A 20,927-nucleotide genomic window follows, 5' to 3' on the forward strand; every position below is an offset into this window, starting at 1 on the left:
TTTATGGTATTATTTCATGGCATAACTGAAAGAATAAAATAAAATATTATGTACAGAATGCTTAAAACAGTACAGAAAACACAATGGGAATTTGGGAGGGCTTGATTGTCACCATCAGTTGGCCTTGTCTGAGCCCCCAGCCCTTCCACTATAACTGTTAACTACACAGTCACTGGATTGTGAGCACAAAAGCTGCAGGAAGAGGCCTATGGGACATGGCCACCATTGCTGTGTGTGCTAGAGGTGGGCACTAGGGACTGGGGCCTTGATTTGAAGCCTCCAGGTGGCTCTGCTCTCTGGCCTGTCTTCATTGGGAAGGACAGGGGAAGGCTCTGGGGAGGGGAGCCAAGGGGAAAGTCTAGAAACATCTGTCCCTTTCACCAAGCAGGGAAAGAAAGCACATGCCATATCATCTCTCCTGTCCCAATTCTCCTCCCCTTTCCCGTGAGAATGGACCTAGGAGAGGGGCAGGTGTGAGTCACGGCTGTGCCATGCACTTACTGGGTGGCCTTGGGCAGGTCATATAATCCCTTCACTCCCTCCAGTGAGGGATAATTGTGCCTGCCTTGCCGGGCAGCTAGAGAGCGTGTTAAATGAGATAATGCATGTCAAGCACTTAGCCCAGCGCCCGGTGGCAGCCTCGGGATAAGTGCTCTGCAAATACCATCAGGGCCCCTCTCCTTCCTCCAGCACCTGATGCACGGATGGCATCTTCTCAGGCCAGCCCTTGTAGTATTTCTCTCTGGGAAAATGAGCTTTAAATCCGGGGAATCTATAAGCAACTGTCAGGCAAGCTTGGATGGAGAGGAAAGCAGACCTGCGCTGCTCCACACAGGCCCTCTTCGTCACTGTCTCAGAGCGTGAGTGTGCCATGCACACTTAATGGCCCACGGCTGCCTCCCACGCCTGTGCCTTTACTGCCTCCTGGGGTCCACAGGTGCTGTCAACATGGGCTTGCTTCCAAGCTGCTTCTGGCATTTTTACCTGCTCAGCCATAAAGCCCTGGAAAGCGATGAATCTAGGGATGAGTAGCCGCTTGCACAAGCTCTGGGGTGGGGGAGAGATGGGGAGCAGTGGCTATATTTTTGCAGAGCTGGCACTTTTACACCCCTCTCTCTCTCTCTCAGCTCACTGCTGGGGCAAGCAGGACAGTGAAGCCTTGGCCTCAGATAATTGTTGGGGAGCATCCCAGGCCAAGCCTAGTCTCCCAGTTAGAATTTTGGGGGTTGGACTTTTCTGTTGCCAAGGAAACCAGTATTCCCTGGAAAGAAAATCAACACCGGTGCTTTGGCTGTTAAGATGCATCCCCTCTCTGCACTCCCCTCAAATGAGTTCCCTCCAAAACTGATTGCCCCTGAAAGCGCCCAGGCGGCAGCATCCCGCCTCCTCCCTGAGCCCACTGGGATGCCAGAAAATGAGATCTGCCCCTGACCTTGCGTTTTCCACCTCTCTTTAAAACATTCCATTGTAGTGCAAGGACGTGTTTTGTTTTTTCTTATTTATCTTCCTCTCATGCCAGCTGGGGTTCTGAGTCTTTCTCTGCTCTTGTTGACTAGAGCTAGAAGGGAAAGGCCTTCCACCTCTCTCTCCCCTTCAGCTGTCAGCAAAAATAAACAAGGAGCTTTATATTTGGAAAACAGAGGGTCTTGGCCACCAGATTGCTATGTCCGGGGCAGGTCACAGCCTCGGTTGTCCCCCTCCTGCAACGGGAGTTTGAAATCTGACCTGCAGATTTGCAGGCTGCTGTGGGGTAGGAGGGGTGGGGGCTGTCTTTATCACATAGAGGGTCACTATGATTCTCCAGCAGCTGGCAGCACTGGGCCTTGGAAAAGCTGGTTACCAGAAAGAATAGCCAGATACAATTCCAGTGCTGGCAGCCTGTGAGCAAGGGTGCCTCATGCCTGTCTACCCTGAATTCTACCCGCCCAGGACACAGAGGGACCTGGGCCTATAGGAACACCACCAGATTCTTTAAGGAGAGTCTTTCATTGTTGTTGTTGTTGTTGTTGTTTTTCTAGACAGGGTTTCTCTGTGTAACAGCCTTAGCTGTCCTGGAACTCACCCTGTAGACCAGGCTAGCCTTGAACTCATAGAGATTCACCTGCCTCTGCACTCCAAGAGCTGAGATTAAAGGTGTGTACCACCACTGCCCAGCTCTAAGGAGACAGTATCTTGAAACAGGACCTGTTATTCTCCTTGTACACTGCTGGGAGAGGAGTAAACAAAGCCAGGAAGCAAAGAGAAAGAGAGCCAGAGTAGCTAGAGGGTTGTTAGTGGCTTTCAGGGTTCAATAGAAGAGGGTAAAGATACAAAGAGCCCTTGGTCCAAAAAGCAGTCAGACCCTTCTCCCTTAGAGCCTGGGTCTCTCCATCTTAACTTCTGCTGGGACCTGATGCTCCGCCCTTAAGCTGTCCTGCAACCTGAGCTCCCTGGACCACTTTGTTTTGGCGATCGATCGGAGGAGTTTAATTTGTCACCGACCAGTGACTCCCTGGTCCGTAAGTAATTTTAAACAAATATCTTCCTGTTCCTAAACTTCCTCTGGAAGCAAACCTTGCCCCAGCTGGGTTTTCCCCTGTCAAGAGCAGACTTGTAGACAGCATGTGGTCCAGGAAGTGTGGCCATCATCAGTCAGGCAGCAAGAGCCCCAAGCTCCAGCCATGGGAACCACTGAGCCAGGCCCAGGCCCACAGCAGGAGAGCCAGAGGAAGTGTCTCGGGTCTCCAGGCCTTTGCACCCTCAGTCTAGACTCACATGGATCTTCCTGAAGCCCTGTCAGCTCTTGCTATTAGCAGGAGGCTCTCAGAATGTAGAGTAAACTAATGAATTACAGCATGATTACACAGCACATAATTAACTTTGTAATTAATATGCAACTGCCACTTAAGCTAAAACACTGCTTATAGAGACGTACGGCAATAGGAAATCACAGGTCAGAAATGGGCTTCGGGATTTTTAGAAGACTGAGTGGAAGCGGGGGATCACGAGAGGCCACAGGGCGTGTTAATTAAAAGATGGTGAATAGTGAGAGCCCTGTTTTCATTCTGCACCTTCTCCTTTGACAAAGACCCTACAGCGCTTGCCAGCTTCATCAGCCAGGATTAGCCAAAAGAGCCCCTGAGCTTTGTATTTCAAAACTAGGGCAGGCCTTACCTTCCTGCCCATCCCATGTCTTGGCCCTTGGGGCCTAGCTGTACCCCTTCTTCCTCCAGAAAGCCTGTGGGGAACTATGCCTCCTCTGGGCAGCTCCCTGCCTCATCTACATTTTAGGCTTCTAGAAGTCAGTTCCATGTTCATTTTTATTCAACCTTATCATTCTCTGGCCTATCCCAAAGTTTTTAAATCTACAAGATTCCTTAGAAATCATCTCACCCAGACCCCTCCATACCAAGGCCAGAGTCAATGGGCTAAGTGCCTCAACCACCTGGTAATATAGGGTGGGCTGATCTGGAAGCACCCAAACACTCTACCTTCTGCTGTAAGCTGCTGCCAGACAAGTAGATATAGTCATTGTAACTGTGGGATTAAGCCAGAGACCTTGAAACAAGTCAGACACACACACACACACACACACACACACAGCTATGTGTCCTTGGGAAGAATAGATAACCCCTCTGGGCTTTGGTTACTATAAGGAACCTGAAGGAGCTTGTTGGTGTGACCACTATGTGTAGAGTCATCTAAACTTTCCGTTGCTAAGGAATGGGGTCCAAAGAGATCAAGTGCATGTCCACAGCACAGCACATAAGCCAGTGTGCTTGCAACATTCCCCTCCCCAGAAAACAGGAACATCCTATGATGGACCCCGCCCATGGATCCTACCCTGAGCTGTCTCTTTCTGGCTGAACTGTCTAGGCTCCAGGACCATGTTGCAGGTTGAGAGGCCTGGGCTCAAATCCTAGTGTTATTGTTTCCTGATCTGGGGCAGATTTTATGCTCCTTTACTGTTTCCTGCCCCAGCCTTTCCATCAATAGATGGTACTAATCATCCTGCCTTTGGCTGTTGTTACAATTCATACGAAATGTCAAATGTGAGCCTGGTGAGTGGTGGCTAAGGCGCACCTGTTCTCATTATTATTCCCAGTTAGTGAAGGCTGCAGAGCGGCCAACCCACAGCCTTGGGGAGAAAGCCCTCCCTCTTTGGTCCACTGGGCCCTACACACCTGGCTCCTGTGTCCTCTGCCTGGGTGGGAGAAGGAGAGGTAAGAGCCTCAGCTGAACTAGTCTCCTTAGCCGGCTTATAAGGCCTTTGCCCGTGCAGGAAATGGCTGAGTCTCTGCTTCCAGCCTATGCCAGCCCCTCTGGGGAAGGGAGCTTCTTGGATTTCCATGAGGGGTGGCCATTCATGAAGCTTCTCATGGTCTTGGATCCAGGACCCAGGGTTCAGAGATCCTTTGGGGTCATATCTCTGTATGAAGCTAAGAGTCTCTTCCTACCCCCTACCCTCACGGCTCTGCCACTTCTGAGAGCTGCCAGCTTCCCTGTATCCTCTCTGCCTCTCTCCTTTCTCTGTACCCCATTGGCATGTCTCTTAGGTCAGCATTTCTCAAAGTGAGTTGTGGGGACATTCATGCTTATGGAATTTTTTTAAATGTGCTCAGGGAAATTGTTGTCTGTCTTATGATCCAATACCTGTGGAAGTGCCAAGCACTCGAAGCGATGTGGGAACATGTAGAGGCTATATCCCCAGGAGTGCAAACATGCAGCATCTGACCAGGGCCTCAGCTCTTCAGGCACACTCCAGAGACCGCGCTGCAACGAACAGATTATAGCCACTGACCACCACCCCCCTTAGCTAAACCCTCCAGTGGGCCTTCTCTGGCCTCCTGCCCCGAGTCCAGTTACTCCCTGCCTGGAGAGGACCCACCTGGATACCCATGCCCCAATCTGGAGAGCTCACAAGTCTCAGGGCTCTTGCTGTATTTTTTTTTTTTTTATCCACACTGAAACTTTTACAGACCTGACCACTCAGTGCCTCTGTCTAGTATTCCAGCTGGTGTGGGCTTGGCCTTTGTCCACATCCTCTGAGCCACTGTGAGGGCTCTCTCAAGAGGGATGGAGGGGTGGAGAGATGATGGCTCAGTGATGATTAAGCACACTCTTCCTGAGGACCTGAGTTTGATTTCCAGTACCTACAGCAGGAGGTTTACAACTGTCTGGAAGCCCAGCTCCAGGGGAATCTGACACTTCTGTGCACTCATGTGCACATAGCCCCCACCCCCATTACGTAATTAAAATAATAAAAATAAATCTTGAAAATAAAGAGGAATGCCGAGGAGTAGATCCTTGTGGCAGCCTCAGTTTACAAGCTGAGCCTCTTTTTTAAGACACTACCACAAAGTTTAGTAAACAGGCTTAAAAGAGCTAGGTTGTTGGGGTTTTTTCAGATTGAGAATTTTTAGCATTCAGAGTCATGGGTGCAAGTCTTCCCCAGAAAGTGACAGGCTTCTGCTGTTTCCTCCCTCCAAGGATATTGTCCAGAAAGGCCAGGGACCCTGTACGGAGCTGGTAGGTGGGGCTAGATGCAGACTCATGTTCAGTAACTCACTGACTGAGTGAGCCCAGCAGCCTGGGTGGCTGCTGTCATCACTACTTCATGCTTGCAGATGAGCCCAGGGCTCACAGGATAACAACAGGGGCAGAATTTGAACCCAGTGGCCTACTGCCCTTACCACTAAGCCACTCTGCCTATCTGAGACTGGGTGATGACAAGCAGGTCGCAGCACCTGAGTGCTCTGTGAACCACAGCGTGCACCTCATGGGGCTCCTCGTGGGTGATGGCAGGCAGGAAGGGAGGTCCCGCTTACCCCTGGAAGGCCTTGGATCTGAGACAGCAGTGGCTTGGCCCCCTGAGGCCCTCATACCCAGAGACTCCCTGAGCTCAAACAAGACACTAGACAGTATGATGGGTGGTAGAGCCAACTGGAGAGAAGGGAGACTTCTGTCCAGAACCCTGGGGTCACAGCTCTTCAGGAAAGGCATGGCTGTTTCGCAGTGGGCACAGAACTTTTGATCCTGCCACCCTTGGCATGAGCGCATAGTCCTATCTGAGGGGCTGCCAGCTCCAGGCAGCCCTCTGTGGAGGCTGTGGACTGATCGCAGCCTAGCTCACACCAGCATCCGCAAGGGCCAAATGGGACTGTGAGAGGCTAGGGAGAGCTAGAGGCTCAGGGCAGCTGGCCACCCGGGCCCAGGTGTGGCCTACTCACTCTTTCTCCTTTGTCCGCACTCGCCTCTCCCAGGTCTGTGAATGTCAGGTGGGTCTGACTTTCCCCAGATCCCTCCCAGGTCTAAGCTATGAGACTTGTTGCTTGTTTTCTCTCTGCCACGTTCAGCATAAATCTGTCTCCCTTTTGATACTTTTCCTTAAAAAAAATAGTTTTTGAGAATTTTTGAATAATTTGACAGGCAGAGGCAGACAGGAGCTGCTATAGGGGATAGAGAGATGACTGGTTAAAAAAACTCATACTACTTTTCTGGCACCCACTCCTGCAGGCTCACAATCACTTGTAACTCCAGCTCCAGGGAGCTCTGACCTCCATCCATGAGGCTCCTCTGCTGGACAGTCACTCCACTGTCTGGCTAAGAGCAATCACACACCCATGTGGAGCCTCAGTTTTCCCATCTGCAAAATGGAACAGTAGAGTCAGCTGTGCTATCAGCCTGCGTGGCTGTGTGGTCCCTCCATCCAGGGGCCCTGGGCTTGAAAAGAGACTTGCTCACACTCTGGGATTCAGGAGAGAACACCAAGTCAGGAATCCGGAAGGAGGTATGTGGTCTGCGTAATGGTCTTTTGCTGTTCTCTCCCCTTTCAGAGGTGAGTCACTCAAGGCTGGGGAAATGGCTCAGTCAGTTTCATGCTGCCACGCAAGTACAAGGACCTGAGTGCAGCTCGCTAGAGCCTCCGTTGAAACCACAGACGGCGGTGGGAGCCCATCGCCCAGCACTGCTGAGTGTGGCAGCAAGGGAGGTAGGCAGATAGATCCCTGAAGCTCATTGACCCCACAGCCTGGAAGAAGCAACAAGCTTCGGGCTCAGTGAGACGAAAAGAAAAGAAAAAGAAAAAAGAAAAAAGATGTGGAAGGAAACTGAAGAAAGGCAACCTTGACCGTCCACTCGCACACTTATGCACAGACGCTAGCACCAACATGTGTACATCACACACACACACAATAGCAACACACACAAAGATGACTCACCTGAAAGTCTTCATTTCCTGGGTGAGCAAAGAGTGGGTGGGCAAATGGATTGGTACACAATCATCTGTCAGTGTCTGGCTGGACTGAGCAAGAAGAGTGCTGTGATTGATTAGGCATGTCTGTCCAAGGTGCAGGAGCTGGGGGTGGTTCTACTCTCAATCTTGCTCTCAGCCCCGACTATTCCTGGACTGAGTGGTCCCCTACAGACTTGGAGGTGTGGGGAGCCAGAGGTAGGAGAGGGCAGAACACCTTCTGTGCCCAGAGCTGGAGCTGTAGAAACATCTGCCTTGAGTTCACAGCTTTCTGGAAGACTCCAGCTTCCTTGTCCCCCAGAGCTCTTGAGTAAGTGCTAGCCTCCCCAGCCCCTCCCCACTTCCTGGCATCTGAGACTCTGGAATAGCCACAGGAGCCTGAGGCAAAGCCAGGTCAGGGCCTCTGTGTGCTTGCTGCTGTCCTGGGAGACACTGTGGCCTGGACAGTGTCAGCCTTTTTAGCAGTACACAGCAGTGATGGTCACTTCCTTGCTCTGGGCAGTAGAGCTGGGAAGGAAGCGTCCAGCTGATGAAGATCAGCAGTGCTCCTGTGTGGAATGGGATGTGCAACAGAGACTCTTGTGGTCAGAACAGGGGCAGAATTCCGGCGCCACTTCTCAGCACTGTGGCCTTAAGCAAGCCACGGGGCTTCTTGGAGCCTCATTTTCCTCCCTGTGGCTGGACCATGGTAACTGGAACATAAGTCACAGCAGAGCTGACACTAAGTAAGGTGACACAGAGAATGTAATGTCTGCTCCTTGCAGGTTCAGTAGAGGGACTGGTTCTGGAAAGAAGAGGAACTCTAAAGGCCCTGTCCAAGGCTTGACCAGCACTTCTTTGTCAATTGTGTCGTGTGTGTGTTTGTGTGTGTGTGTGTGTGTGTGTGTGTGTGTGTGTGTGTGTGTGTGTGTCGGGGATATATGTGTGTCCAGAGGGGACAGAGGGCTTTGCTTGAGGGTACTACAAAGCTGCTATGGCATCCTGCACTGAAAGAACAAAGAACTCAGATGTAGCTGCAGTCTTTAGCCTGGCGTGGGTAGGGACAGTGGCTGACCATTCTCAGGGCCATGTTCCAGTTGTGTGTCACTCCTCCAGACTAGCATGTCAGGCATAGCTAGATGGGGCTGCCCTTCGGGACCCTGACTCTGGAAGGCTTGAGGCTACATTGTTTTTCTGTAACCAACATCAGCAGTTGATTCTCCTGGGATAGGGTGGGGGCTGGGAGATTTGGTCACGGAGAGAAGAGGATCCATCCTTCCAGAATCCTCCAATATAGAGTCAAAGCATCTGGAGTCACTGGCCAGATGGCAAGGGCCTTATGGAGCACGGTCACGGGGTTCCCTTGCTGCTTGGGTAAAGGAAGCAGGTGTGGGCCTTTCAGAATCCTCTCTCCTAAGTGTCTATCAGCTCCTCAGCCCAGCAGGGAAGGGAGGAGATTTCCTGTCCTCCCATAGAAGACACAGGCTCAGGAGGTGAAAGGGCCTTCCCAAAGCTCACAGCCAGGAAGGCCTGGCTCTCAGCCCACCACCCACTTGAGCCCCACCCTGTGCAGGTCTCCTGCCTACCCGGGGCCTGTCCTCACTGCTTGCTCTAGAGAAGGACAGCTGGTCCCCAGCAGCTCCCTTGCTTCTCTGGCTCCTGCCTGCCCTTCTTCCAGACTCCCCTGGAGTAGAGCACCAAAGAAAGACACAGTTGCCCCCTCCACCTGCCTTTGCTTCACAGGCACTTTTCTGACCTTCCATGACTTCCCCTTTAAGATGAGGAGTATGGAGGTCTACATCAGAGATTCCCTTACCTCACTCCCACATACCCCACCCCACCTGACTCTCAACTAAGACTACATTCAAGTAATTGAACTACATCTTAAACAAGACCCATGAACTCACTCTTGGACATTTTCCTAGACCCAAGACTTCACTATAAAAATGAAAAAGGTTTCCCCCATAGACGACCTGCTGCCGTCCTTTTCACCCAAGGGACACGAGTCACTCCTTAAGAACACTGTCCCGGATGGCTGGTACCTTTCAGTCCCAAGACCCCCTGGTTACAGCTAAGATTTCACTACCTTGGCAATATCATGCATCCACCTTTGTCTGTCCATTGAATGAGCACATTCCAGGTAGGAGCTTGAAGATGTGTAACTTTCCAACATCTCAGCTGAAGAGGAGATAGGTGTTTGACAAGGATGCTGGGGGTGGGGGGTGGGGTAGAGTGAGTGGGCAGTGCTGCTGGCAGGTTATAGCTTGCTGGACCTTGGTTCGTGCAAGGACAGGCATTCTGACCTGAGCGAAGGCCAAGTCAAAGTCATAGGAGTGTCTTCAGAGCTCAGCCTAGGAGTCAGCCAGCTGCCCAAGTGAAGGGCTTGGGATGTGAGCTAGGAACGATGAGGTGGGGGCCCAGCCAGGGAAGGCCGTGGGTCCTGTTGCCGCATTTCCAAGCTCCATGATTTTTCTCCCTATTAAAATCTAAAGAGGCAGGAAGGATAGGTTGGGAAGGTACTCTAGAGCCTTGCTTCTTTCTTTCTCCTTCCTTCCTTCCTTTTTTCCTTCCTTTTTTCCTTCCTTCCTTCCTTCCCTCCTTCCTTCCTTCCTTCCTTCCTTCCCAGAGCAAGTCTGTCCCCAGTTGACTAACCCCTGTCCTGTTTTAGAGCACAGTGTCTACTCGGGCTGTGAGTAGAGCCTCCCACCCCTGCCGCCAGCCCCCCTCCCTTCCCCCGACTCGAGCTGCAGATGTGCATGGTGATTGAATCATTTCTGCACACCGTTGCTCACACAGCTCCCCAGAGATGTGCTACTTGCCTGTGCAAGCTGTCAGGAGATGTGTGTGCTCCAGTGCATCTGGGCCAGCAGCCCATGTGTGCACATACCTGCTATGGAGTGTGCAGAGGGATGCGAAGGTGCGTGCACAGTGCAAAATCACCTCTACCTGGAGGCACTCAGCTCAGAAAAGTAAGAAAAGAACACACGTGGTTGATAAGATGGTTGCAGAGTGGTCCTGCCACACTGGGGTCTGTAGAGAGCTCTGAGTGCCCATTGTAAGTAGAAATTATCTGTCCCTGTATTCAGGAAGAACCCAGGGCAGGACCCTCTATGTAAGGCAGCCAGAGGGTCCTTGCCTGTTGCAGGCTTCTCTCTGCTCTATTCTGTCACTGGCATAGTTGAAGAGATCGGTTTCTTAGTCCCTCGGTTCTCTCAGTTCGTTCTCAGAGAGGCTTTGTGTGCTCAGGGCTTAGGAAGAGCCTTTGAGGTGGAGTGTCCAGGCAGCTGGAGCCCTGAGATGCTGGAGTTTGGCAAACTGCCAGAGGATGACTAGCCCAGCCCTTCATTTCACAGATAGAGAAACTGAGGCCCGGCTTCTTGCCCTGTTCATACAGTAGGAGAGTTGCAGAACAGGCACCCATTGCAGACCCACAAGCTAACCGGAAAGGCTTTGCAGGGCAGAGATAGCAGGGCTGCAGCCACCGGCCCTGACTGAGCCCACGCTTACAGAGGGGCAGTGGAGTGGAAGAAGCTCCCAGGCATTGCTCTCCGTTGGGAGAGAACCCAGACCTGCCTAGGTGCTGGAGCTGACACCACTGAGGATTTTGTAAGGACGTCTAAAAGCGCCTGGAGGCAGACGCAGCTAGTGATGCTTCTGTGGCAGAAGGGCGACCTCTGCTGGCTGCCAGGGGCTAACCACCTCCCCGCAGCAGAGTGCTATGCTGGGGTTCCGGGATGGCCTTAGACAGGTTGAGTGGAACAGGTTGAGACCCATCATGGCTCGAGATAGGAATATACAGGAGACTATGGCCATAAGTCTTGGAGACATAGAAAGGACGGCATATTAATGGTTAGAAAGGCAGACCTTATCCCAGCCAGCAGCTTCTTTGCATCTCGAAGGCTTTAAGAATTGAGAAAATCAGCCATGCCTCAGAACTGGGCTGCCAGCGAAGACAGCGTGTACAGAAGCCAGACTGGCCCCTCCATATCCCATTTCTTCCGCCTGGTGCTAGCCACCCCTCAGGTACTCCTGAACTCTTAGCTTTCAACTCCTTGCCCTTTGCAGTGTGGAATTCAGACCTGTCATTTCCATTCATTTCTGGTATTAATGACATCTCCACCACTGATGTGGGCAGTTTTAAATGACACCTCAGCTAAGTATAATGGCTCAAGCCGAAACAGGAGTTTCATGAGTTCCTGGTTGGTTACAGCCTATGAGCTGGGGTGCTGGCTATTCCAGACCAGGGGTTTCTTTGTGCTTATTTTCCAGGTCCCCAACCAGTCACTGAGCTGATTTTCTGGCCTTGATTTTCTGGGTTCCTTTGGTTTAGTATCCTTGTTCTATCCAGCTTCAGAATACACACACACACACACACACATACACACACACACACACACACACACACACACATGCACATGCTTGCCTGGTACTCAAGGAAGCCAGAAGAGGATGTCAGATACCATAAAACTGGAGTTACAGATGGTTCTAAGCCATCTTATGGGTGATGGGAACCAAACCAGGGTCCTCTGCAAGAACAGCAAATGCTCTTAATCACTGAGCCATGTCTCCAGCCCCAGAAATTACACCCTTTACAGGGACCCTGGCTGCCATTATTTGCCCATGTTTAGAGTGGGATGATCATTTGCAGACCCTCAAATAGTGCCAAGAACTAAGAAAACCTGGCAAATGGTGTGCAATTGGTCTACTTCTGCTCTGGGTCTCCCCTTGTTCCTGCCTTCCCTGTAGTTTGTCCCAGGCCCCAAGAATCTTTCTTCATCACCGGAATGCTGGCTGAGGCTCCATGCAACTGTACTCAGGAGGAGACAGCCTTTGCTTTAAGGACCCCTGAAGGTGCCAAGGTGTTCTACACCCCTACCAGCCTCCAGCAAGGATCCCCTGGCACTCTCCAGAACCAGTTTATAGGTTGTAACAGGAAAACCAGGATTCTGTCCTGCCTCTTACAGGACCAACTATAAACTGAGTCACAGCGTCCTCATCTACAATGAGAGACTATTGCAGCATCTGTCAGTATGCATCTGTCGGTATCCTGGGCCTGGACCAGCACTTGACCATTAGCAGAAGTTCAAACGGTTGTCACCTAGGAGGTGTCCTAGGGGAAATGCAGGCTTTTTTCTTTTGAAACAGAGTCTTAGCAGAACTGACGATCCTGCCTCAGCTTTGCAAATGCTGCAGTTACACACACATGTGCCAAGAGTTCCTTGAACACTAGAAGAGCATGACGTTTTCATAGGCCTAGCACTGGAGAGCTGGCAGTAGCTGGCAGTATTCCAGGGGAAGCTGAGGCAGTGCTAAGCGGAAGAAAACTCACAGTGTGGGGATGGATGTAGGAATCTGTGGGTGGATGGACCAATTGTCTTAGTCGGGTTACTATTGCTGTGATAAAAGACCATGACCAAAAGCAACTTGGGGAGGAAAAAGTTTGTTTAGCTTACATACACTGAATTACAGCTCACTGAAGGAAGCCAAGGCTGGAAATCAACTGGGGAGCGGGGGGCAGGGTGTGGCAGGCACAGGAGCAGATACAAACACTGTGAAAGTGTACTGCTTTCTGGCTGGCTCCTCACTGCTTGCTCAGACTGCTTTCTTCTAGAACCCAGGACCACCAGCCCAGGGATGGCACCACCCATAATGGGACAGGCCCTTCCCCATCAATCACCAATTAAGAAAATGCCCCAGGAGCTGTTCTGCTTACAGCCTAGTCTTATGGAGGCAGTTTTTTCATTTGAGGTTCCCTCCTCTGAAACGACTTTAGCTTGTGTCAAGTTGACATAAAATTATCCAGGACATCAACAGTCATTGAAATGATGGACAAGGAGTTAGGTGTCAGAGAGTATAAACATTCGACAGGAGCCATGGCAGTGAGAAGAGGACAGGACGAGGATGGGAGAAAAAATATACAAGCACACACATCCCCCCCTCCCCCCCCCCCCCCGGCCGCCAGTGTTGAAATGGGAGGGCAGCTGGGAAGCCGTGCAAGGATGTCAGGTGTAGCCCCACACAATGACACCATCTTTCCTCTCTCCTCAGGCTGGACCACGTTCATGGCTCTCGGGTAGAACCCAGCTAAAAGGCCAGAATGAATTCTATGGACAGGCACATCCAGCAGACCAATGACCGTCTGCAGTGCATCAAGCAGGTAGGTGTGGCCATCTGGCAGGGTGGGTGTGACCATCTGGCAGGGTGGGTGTGGCTATCCGGGAGGGTGGGTGTGGCTATCTGGCAGGGTGGGTGTGGCATCTGGCAAGGTGGGTGGGACAGGCAGGCCGTAGGTCTGTGCTGCAGCAGGATGGTCCCTGGGTGCCAGCCTGGCACTACACTCACACACATATGAATGCCAGCCCCGCCTCACTCCCACCCAGCTGTGTAACTTTGGGCCAATGCCCTGCCTTCTCTGGGCTTGGCTTCCACGCTTTGAATTGCCATGAACGTACATTAAGATACCTACCACGGTGGTCCACCTTCTGCCACCTCCCTTCCCAGGCCTATGCTTTGGGGGTCCCTGCTCCAGCCGTTTGCTAACAGTAAACAGAAAATGCCTGTGGTAACTAACACCCTTCTGTGACCCCAAGCACTAGGAAGATCAGGCATTCAAGATACTATCCAGCAACATAGCAAGTTTGAGGCCAGCATGCACTACATGAGACCCTATGTCAAAAAGTTACCAGGAAAGGAAAGGTTCTGGGAAACTAAATCATTTTACAGAAAAGGATACTGAGGCACAGAAAGGGAACACTGCTTCAGTGGTGCTAGGACAATCCATCCTACACTGAGGAGCTTACCACAGCTTACCCACACTCTGAGCCCCAGTGGGAGTTCACCTCCAGGCCCCTTCATGGGTTCTTGGGAAGCAGGAAACCCCTCACTAGACACTCCTAGAGATTGCTAAGAATGATGCTCTACCTTTGGGTCCAACCTCCAGCCAAGGACTGGTGTCTCAGGCAACGTGATCAGAATAGAAAGGCGAGTGCATGCATGGATGACAAATGTGTCTTCTGCTTGGATCCTGGCTGATGCAGGCTGTTGGCTCCCAAGCTTGGACCCCTGGCACCTAACCCTTCCAGCACAGCCTTCCCAGCCACACTCCAGGCCTACAGTAGTCCCTGGCATCAGACAGCCCAGCACCAAGCGGCCCTTCTCTGTATCCCTTTTGGTCGGCTGCCCCTTTTCTTTAGCTTTTGGTGCTGGGAGAACTAAGGATTCCTCTTCACCAGTGCAGTTCTCGGCCTTCCTGGTCATCTCGGTGCCACAGGGAGAACCCCACACTGTGAATTAGTTCTTTGCACCCAGCAACTATCCCAAGCACTAGGCAGCCTTCAGAGCATCAGCATACCCTTGTGCCTGAACTCAGGGGCTTCTGGTCACCCGGTAACCTCACTATCCTGCTTCCCTCTTGAGCATGAAGATCTCAAAGTCCACAGCGTCCTAACTTGTGCTCTCTCAGTCCACCCAGGATGGAGCCATAGTATTTCCGGTGGGTGCAGAGGAAGGTGGATCAATAAATGCTCATATAAGAGGATGCTTGATGAGTGGGTAGATAGACATATTGCTGGGGACTTAGATAAAGTGGGTGGGTATAGGTGATAGATGGATAGATGGATAAATGGGTGGCTGGCTGGATAAATTGGCTTCTAGATGAATGGGCAGATGAATGAGTAGATGGAAGAGGGATAGATAAAGTGATGAATGGATGAATCCACAGATGGGCAGGGAGATATATGGACGGATTTGTTCTGGATGGATGGATGGACACATGGATGAATTGTGTGACGCACAGAGAGACTGGTGGTCAGCTGGATGCAGAACCTGAATCTATGACCCCCTGGGCAGCCAGCCCTGGTTGGAGCGTTGGTGTGCCTAGTTCCTGCCCGTACACACGGCCATCCTGGGTATAATTCCAGTCCCTTGAGGAACTGTGGAGATGGGTGAGCTTTCTGATGGGAAACAGCATTGGTGTTTAGTACCAGCCACAGCTTGGAGCCTCTGCCAACGATTCAAAACGTGTCCCTACTGCAGGCTGTTCGTCCGGGTCCTTTCCCCTCCCTGGGCCTGGCGTCCCTTGTAAAGTGGCCAGGTGGCTGGTCTCAGTAGAGGAGCTGGAGCTGTCATTGGGATAGTTGGATGCGCACTCATCACGCCTTTCAGACCTGACATTGTACCGTCTAGGGGCCAGGAGTTCCTAGGACGTGGCTTCTGTCCTCTAGAGGACCCTGCACGGGAAGCACCAGTTGCCATCAGCCGTATTTGTTCCTGCTCTGTAACAGGCCTCTCCCACATCTTTACAAGCTGCCATCGCCCCACCCCACCCCCATCGCACAGATGGGAGCTCTGAGGCTCAGTAATGCCGCCAGGGTTGCATGACTCCGTGGCGAGGGTGGGGTTCGGGCCAGGTGTACACTTTGAATGTCATAAGACAGTCTCGCTATGTGCTTAAGCCATAACGAGGCTGAGACCAGCAACTAGAGCAGAGAGAAGGGCCTCTGCGGAGGCCACGGAGCTCCAGGCAATAGCCATTTAAAGGGGTACTACTGTTTACCTCATTTGTGAGATGCATCCCATAATGAGCCGGCTGTGAATGGAGAGGAGGAGATACAGGCCAGCAAGATACAGAAGGTTGATGCTCAAATGGAGCCCTGAATAAGAGCAGGCTTGGGGATGAGCCTCAGAGGCCAGAGAGCTCAGATCTCTAAAGGACATTGCTATGGCCACCTGAGAGTGGCGTGCAGAGGTTGCTGACACTGCTGATTGCTGTGGCGTCACATGAATAAATGAAACACCTGCTTGTCAGGGGGAGTGCAAGCCAGCAGGAGCCGCTGGGCTGCATCCCTCCGTCAGAGCCTCAGCGTTCCCTGGAGCCTCTGAAAGGCAGATTTAGAAGCGAACATCAGAAGCAGAAGCAAGGCTGGGCAGCCACCCTCCCAAAGGGCACGGCTGTGTATGCAGCGGTCCCTCCTGTCTTGATGATCTTGAAGAAAGAGCTGCAGCTTTAGAGAAAGCTAAGCTTGAGAGCCCCACACAGCTGGGCTCCTACAGGGGAGGAGGGGAACCTCTGGGAGACTGAGACAGAGCCAAAGACAGCTCCATGTGGAACCATGCCACCTGCCAGGTGCTCTGCCTGGACCACATAAACCCGCCCAGCCTGCCTCACCCAGCTCCTCTGAGACAGGCTTTGTTACTGGTTACCTGCCCTTTTTCTCCACTCAATTTCTCTTCTTTTTATCAATATAGAGGGATGTTCTTACTGAGTTCACTGTCTCCTTACTGTTAGCCTTTCCTTGCATGAACCACACTGGACAAGGAACCAAAATTCCCACGACCATGTTGGGAGTCTCTCATCCTCATCTCACAGATGGAGGGCTGAGCTGGAAGAGGTGGAGGGCCTGTTCTAGATGAATAAGGGGCACAGGAGAGTGACCCCAGACCCCTGATCCCAGAGGGGCTCTCACAGCCTCATTCTGGGACGCCAGCTCCAAGGCCCTCCCTGCTCTGGCTGTGAACAGGCTCATGCCCCATGTGCGTTACAGGGTCCATCCAGGCCAGTGGGATCCTGTTGCCCTACCAGTACCAAGGGGCCTGAAGCTGCTAGCATCCTGTATGTGTGTGCCTGGTTTCTGCCACACCTGCCACTAGGCCAAGTGTCAGCTGTAAATCACAACTGTGACTCTGACTTGCCCCATGGCCCTGATATTCTATCTTCTGGTCCCAGTGCCAAATGACAAGGACCCAGGAAGCCGAGTGTCAGTGTTGAGGATGAAGTAAGACCTTTTCAACTTCTCCATGCCAACGGCCTGCAGGCCTAAAGTAACTCTGAAGACCCCAGGATTCTGGCTTTCTCTATGTTAGGCAGGATGAAGAGGCTCAAAAAAGGCCCAGAAAATCCAGGCTTAGGGAGCCGGAGGTGCTCGGGAACGGAGGGCGCTAAGTCCCATACACCATACTATAAGCAGCACGATGATCCGGACACTGTGTGCCAAGTCCCCCTTCCCAGCTGCAGTCTCCCCCTCCCCCGACAGGCGTAGGGTGGTGGGTTGTTAGAAGCCACCTCCAAGGCCTGCTGGTTTCACGTGGAGACTGGGTACCACCTTCCAGAACCACTCCAGAACCCCTCCCCAGCCACCTACATCCACAGAGTACTCGAATGTCAATGGCTCTGGCCTTTCACAAGCCCCTATTCTCATCTTTGAAGTGGGTCGCTGGTTTCATCCTGCTGCAGTGGGGCCAGGCTTTGAATAGAGGGTGTTGAGAAAGCTGGAGAATCTGGCCTGCCTTCTGCCCCTTTCTGTGTGTCTTGCTTCTGGCCAGCCCCGGGGGCCCTCTGTTCCCTGGCCTCCTCTTGCAGCTTCAAGCATTTCCCTCCTTCTCCACAGCACTTACAGAACCCCGCCAACTTCCACAATGCTGCTACGGAGCTGCTGGATTGGTGTGGAGACCCTCGAGCCTTCCAGCGGCCCTTTGAGCAGAGCCTCATGGGCTGCCTGACGGTGAGTCTTAACCCTCGGCACCTGACACACTGGGAACCATGGATATGGAACCAGGAGTCCTGTCCACATGCCTTTCTGTGGACCCCACATGCTGGGGGCACAGCTGCCCAGGCTGCAAGCTGGCCCTGCAGGTACCCTCTGCCACCCCGTGTGCATGCCCAGGTCTTCATGGGGACAATCTTCATGGGATGTGTGGCTTCCTCACACTTGGTAAGACTCACACTGTGGGGATCAGTGCACCATCAGAAGCAGGGCAGCTCGACTTTGGAAGGGCTCTGCCTTCCTCTTCCACAGCCATTTGTTCCTTCGTTCGCTGAACATTTATCCAGCTACCCTGTGGTCACGTATCCATCCAACCAAGAGCATGTATGGGGCCCCTGTTTACAGTCATCCATCTGGACAAATAAACCTTGATTGATCGCTTATTTATCATGTGTGGTCCCCTCTGCCAAGTCCTGGACACCCCAAGATAAATAAAACTTTCTTAAGCTTGATTTCTTAGTAAGGGAGAGCAGTGCGGAGAGGTGATTGAGAAAACAGTGGAGTGACAAGAGCTGGGAGGTGAGGCTAGGTATGCAAAAGCATGCATGCATGTGCCACGGCTTACCAAGCTACTGCCCTCAGCCACAAATAAGCAAAGGCCCTTGGTGTCCAGAGAACTAGGTAGGGCTCTAGGATCCAGACTGGGCAGGTTCTGAAACCTAAGGCCCAGACCTTGAGGGCAAAAGAACCACCTCGGTGTCTTCCACAGCTTTTAAGTGTCCCCCAACCATGTGACCTGCATTTGGAAGTGTGAAACTGGCAAAGACAGTCCCTCAGAAGGCCTAGAGTGGGCTTGGACAAGAGCATGAATGACATTGTGGGGAGCTTGCACGTCCTGAGTGCAGAATGAAGGCTGGAGACACAGGGCCCGGCAGGAATGGTGTCTCCTGAGGAGCTCCAGCCAGGAGGGAGACAAAGAGCGCAGCTTAGCTCTAGCTTAGAAGAGGTGCCATGGTGACCACACTGGGCTCTCTTGTTCTGAGAAACACTGAGCTGCCTGTGGTACGTGCCACCATCCAGAATCTGCCTGTCCTTCGAGCTACCCAGAGGAGGGTGCTCAGACGGAGAACGGACTGCCATGCCACCCAGTCTTCAAAGCTGCTCAGTCTCCAGCTGAGGCCCCTCTGACCCAAGAGGGGATGTTCGGGTCCCTCCTCCCAGGGCTCTTCTATCAGAAGCTGGCCCCATCTGTCTCACTCAAGCCACCTGCATATCCTTGTCTTCCTCATCCTTCAGCCCCCAAGCTCCCCTCTCCTCACAACTGCCTAATCCTCTTTGTGGGATCTGGGTCTGGCCTAAGCCACCTAGAGAGGGCCAGATGTTGTCCACATTTCCCATCCCATTTTCTTCCTGTAACTGTAGTGGAAAGAAAGAGTGGGGGCTATGCACAGTATGTCATCAAACAAACTAATATGCTACCCCAGCAAGCTGCCCCAAGCTTGGCCCTGCCTAGATCGTGGGCCCGAGGGAGATAATTGGCCCTGGCCAGCCTGGATGGAACTAGAACTAGCCCTGCCTTGGCTTTGTCCTTCATCCACTCATTCAGCAGGCATTTACCAAGTCCCTGTGGGTGTACACCACGGTGGCCATAAAACACAGGAGGAACTCAGAAGTTCTTGTTCCCAGGGAAGAACCCACATGCCAGGAGAGCAGAGCCTGGGTGTCAGCTGAAAGGGACAGATTCCGGTGGCAAAGAAGCAGGAGCTGAGAGGTGTGCTCGAGTGAGGAGTAGCTGTGGGGGGGTCTGTTCTGCCAGTGCAGGACTTTCTGGGGGGAAGGGTCTCCTCTGGGAGTGAGCAGCGATGTAGATTTCCTAGAGGAGGGACTCTCTGAGGAGGCCCCTTGAGCTGCCTGGGTAGAGATGAGTTTTTCCTGGCAAAGGACTGTGAACAAAGGCCCTGTGTCAATTCCATGCTCCCACCCTCTAGCCTGCCTTCTAACCAAACCCTTGGGAGCCCCTCTGACGACCCTCCCTCCAAACATGGCCCCTGCTGCCAGTCCTGTGTGCTCAGGAGAGCATGATGCAGTAGGGAATTGGAGAGAGGAAGGTCACAGAAGTTGACCTAGGCATCCAATCTGTTTTCCGAGGCTCTGTCTTCCTGGTATCCAAAGAACCTTCCAGGTAGGCAGGACAGGAAATTACCATCTTCATCCAAGTCTACCTGCAAGAAGAGATGAGCGTGAGGCAAGAAGGCTAAACCCTCCCCCAACATGCACACACCACACAGCAGCGGCTGGCTTGGGTCCCTCCCTAGCCAGGGGCAGCTAAGCCTGCAGGTTGACACAGTTCCCTGGGTGACCTCTGGGAGCTGGTTACAAATTCCTTCAGATCGGCTTACTTTGAGGATATAAATTAAAAACCACTCAGCTGCAGCCAGCAAATGGGAATGGAGGAGGTTTTTTGTTGGTGGTTTGGTTTTGATTGGGGGGGGAGGTTGTTTTGAGAAGTTGTTTTTTTGTTTTGTTTTGTCTTGTTTTGGTTTTTTATTTGCTTGGTTTTTGTTTGCTTTGCTTTTTATTTTTTGTTGTTTTTTGGCCACCAACTTCTCAGTTGACCAGGTTCAATTCAATTGTGCAGTTCTGGGCCACAAGCTACTTGAATCGAGCCCTGGAAGCCTGTCTGGACTCATTACAATCCACCAACCATGGGAGTATTTGTACCCATTTCACAGGTGAAGGAACTGAGGCCCAGGAAGCAGGTAGCTGAGTGACATGAGGTGACTGGCAAGGGGTACGTGTGGACCCCAGATTCATAACTATCTTCAGAGAAGCAGCTGCAACAGCAGGACTCTGTACTCCTGTAGGCAAGCCCCCTCCCAGCCTTATGTCTGGGACAATATTTTCACCTTTTGAAGAATTGAAACTAAACCCCGGCCAGGTACAATGGCCAAATAGACCCTACCTTGTGAGACTTTCTTGGAGGCTCAGACTCAGCCAGAAGCTGGGCAGCACAAGAGGCTTTTTAAGGTCCCAGGCTCCAGCTTGCTTGCTCTGTCACACCTTTGCTGTATGATCTTGAACAAAACCATTTATTTTAGCAACAAAAGGCAGCTTGAGCCCAAAGACCTTCAGCATGCCAGACTTGGCCGGAGCAGACCCAGTGGCTTGCTGGCCTCAAATCCTATTGCCTGCCTGCTCATGACCCCAGTGCTCTCTTGCTCAACTCAGCTGGAATT

General features: G+C 52.1%; 1 protein-coding gene across 3 annotated transcripts in view; it reads left to right on the forward strand.

The window, feature by feature from the left end:
- The window catches only part of Zmiz1 (zinc finger MIZ-type containing 1), a 200,199-nt gene that overhangs the window by 92,672 nt on the left and 86,600 nt on the right, over positions 1 to 20,927 (forward strand). For all 3 annotated transcript variants that reach the window (XM_060390700.1, XM_060390698.1, XM_060390699.1), the window contains exons 4-5: positions 13,259 to 13,367; positions 17,596 to 17,709. In XM_060390700.1, coding sequence (XP_060246683.1) covers positions 13,308 to 13,367; positions 17,596 to 17,709 — 174 coding nt within the window. In that variant the 5' untranslated portion in view covers positions 13,259 to 13,307. The remainder of the gene's footprint in view (positions 1 to 13,258; positions 13,368 to 17,595; positions 17,710 to 20,927) is intronic.

Source organism: Meriones unguiculatus, chromosome 9, assembly GCF_030254825.1.
Source record: "Meriones unguiculatus strain TT.TT164.6M chromosome 9, Bangor_MerUng_6.1, whole genome shotgun sequence".
Lineage (NCBI taxonomy): Eukaryota > Metazoa > Chordata > Mammalia > Rodentia > Muridae > Meriones > Meriones unguiculatus.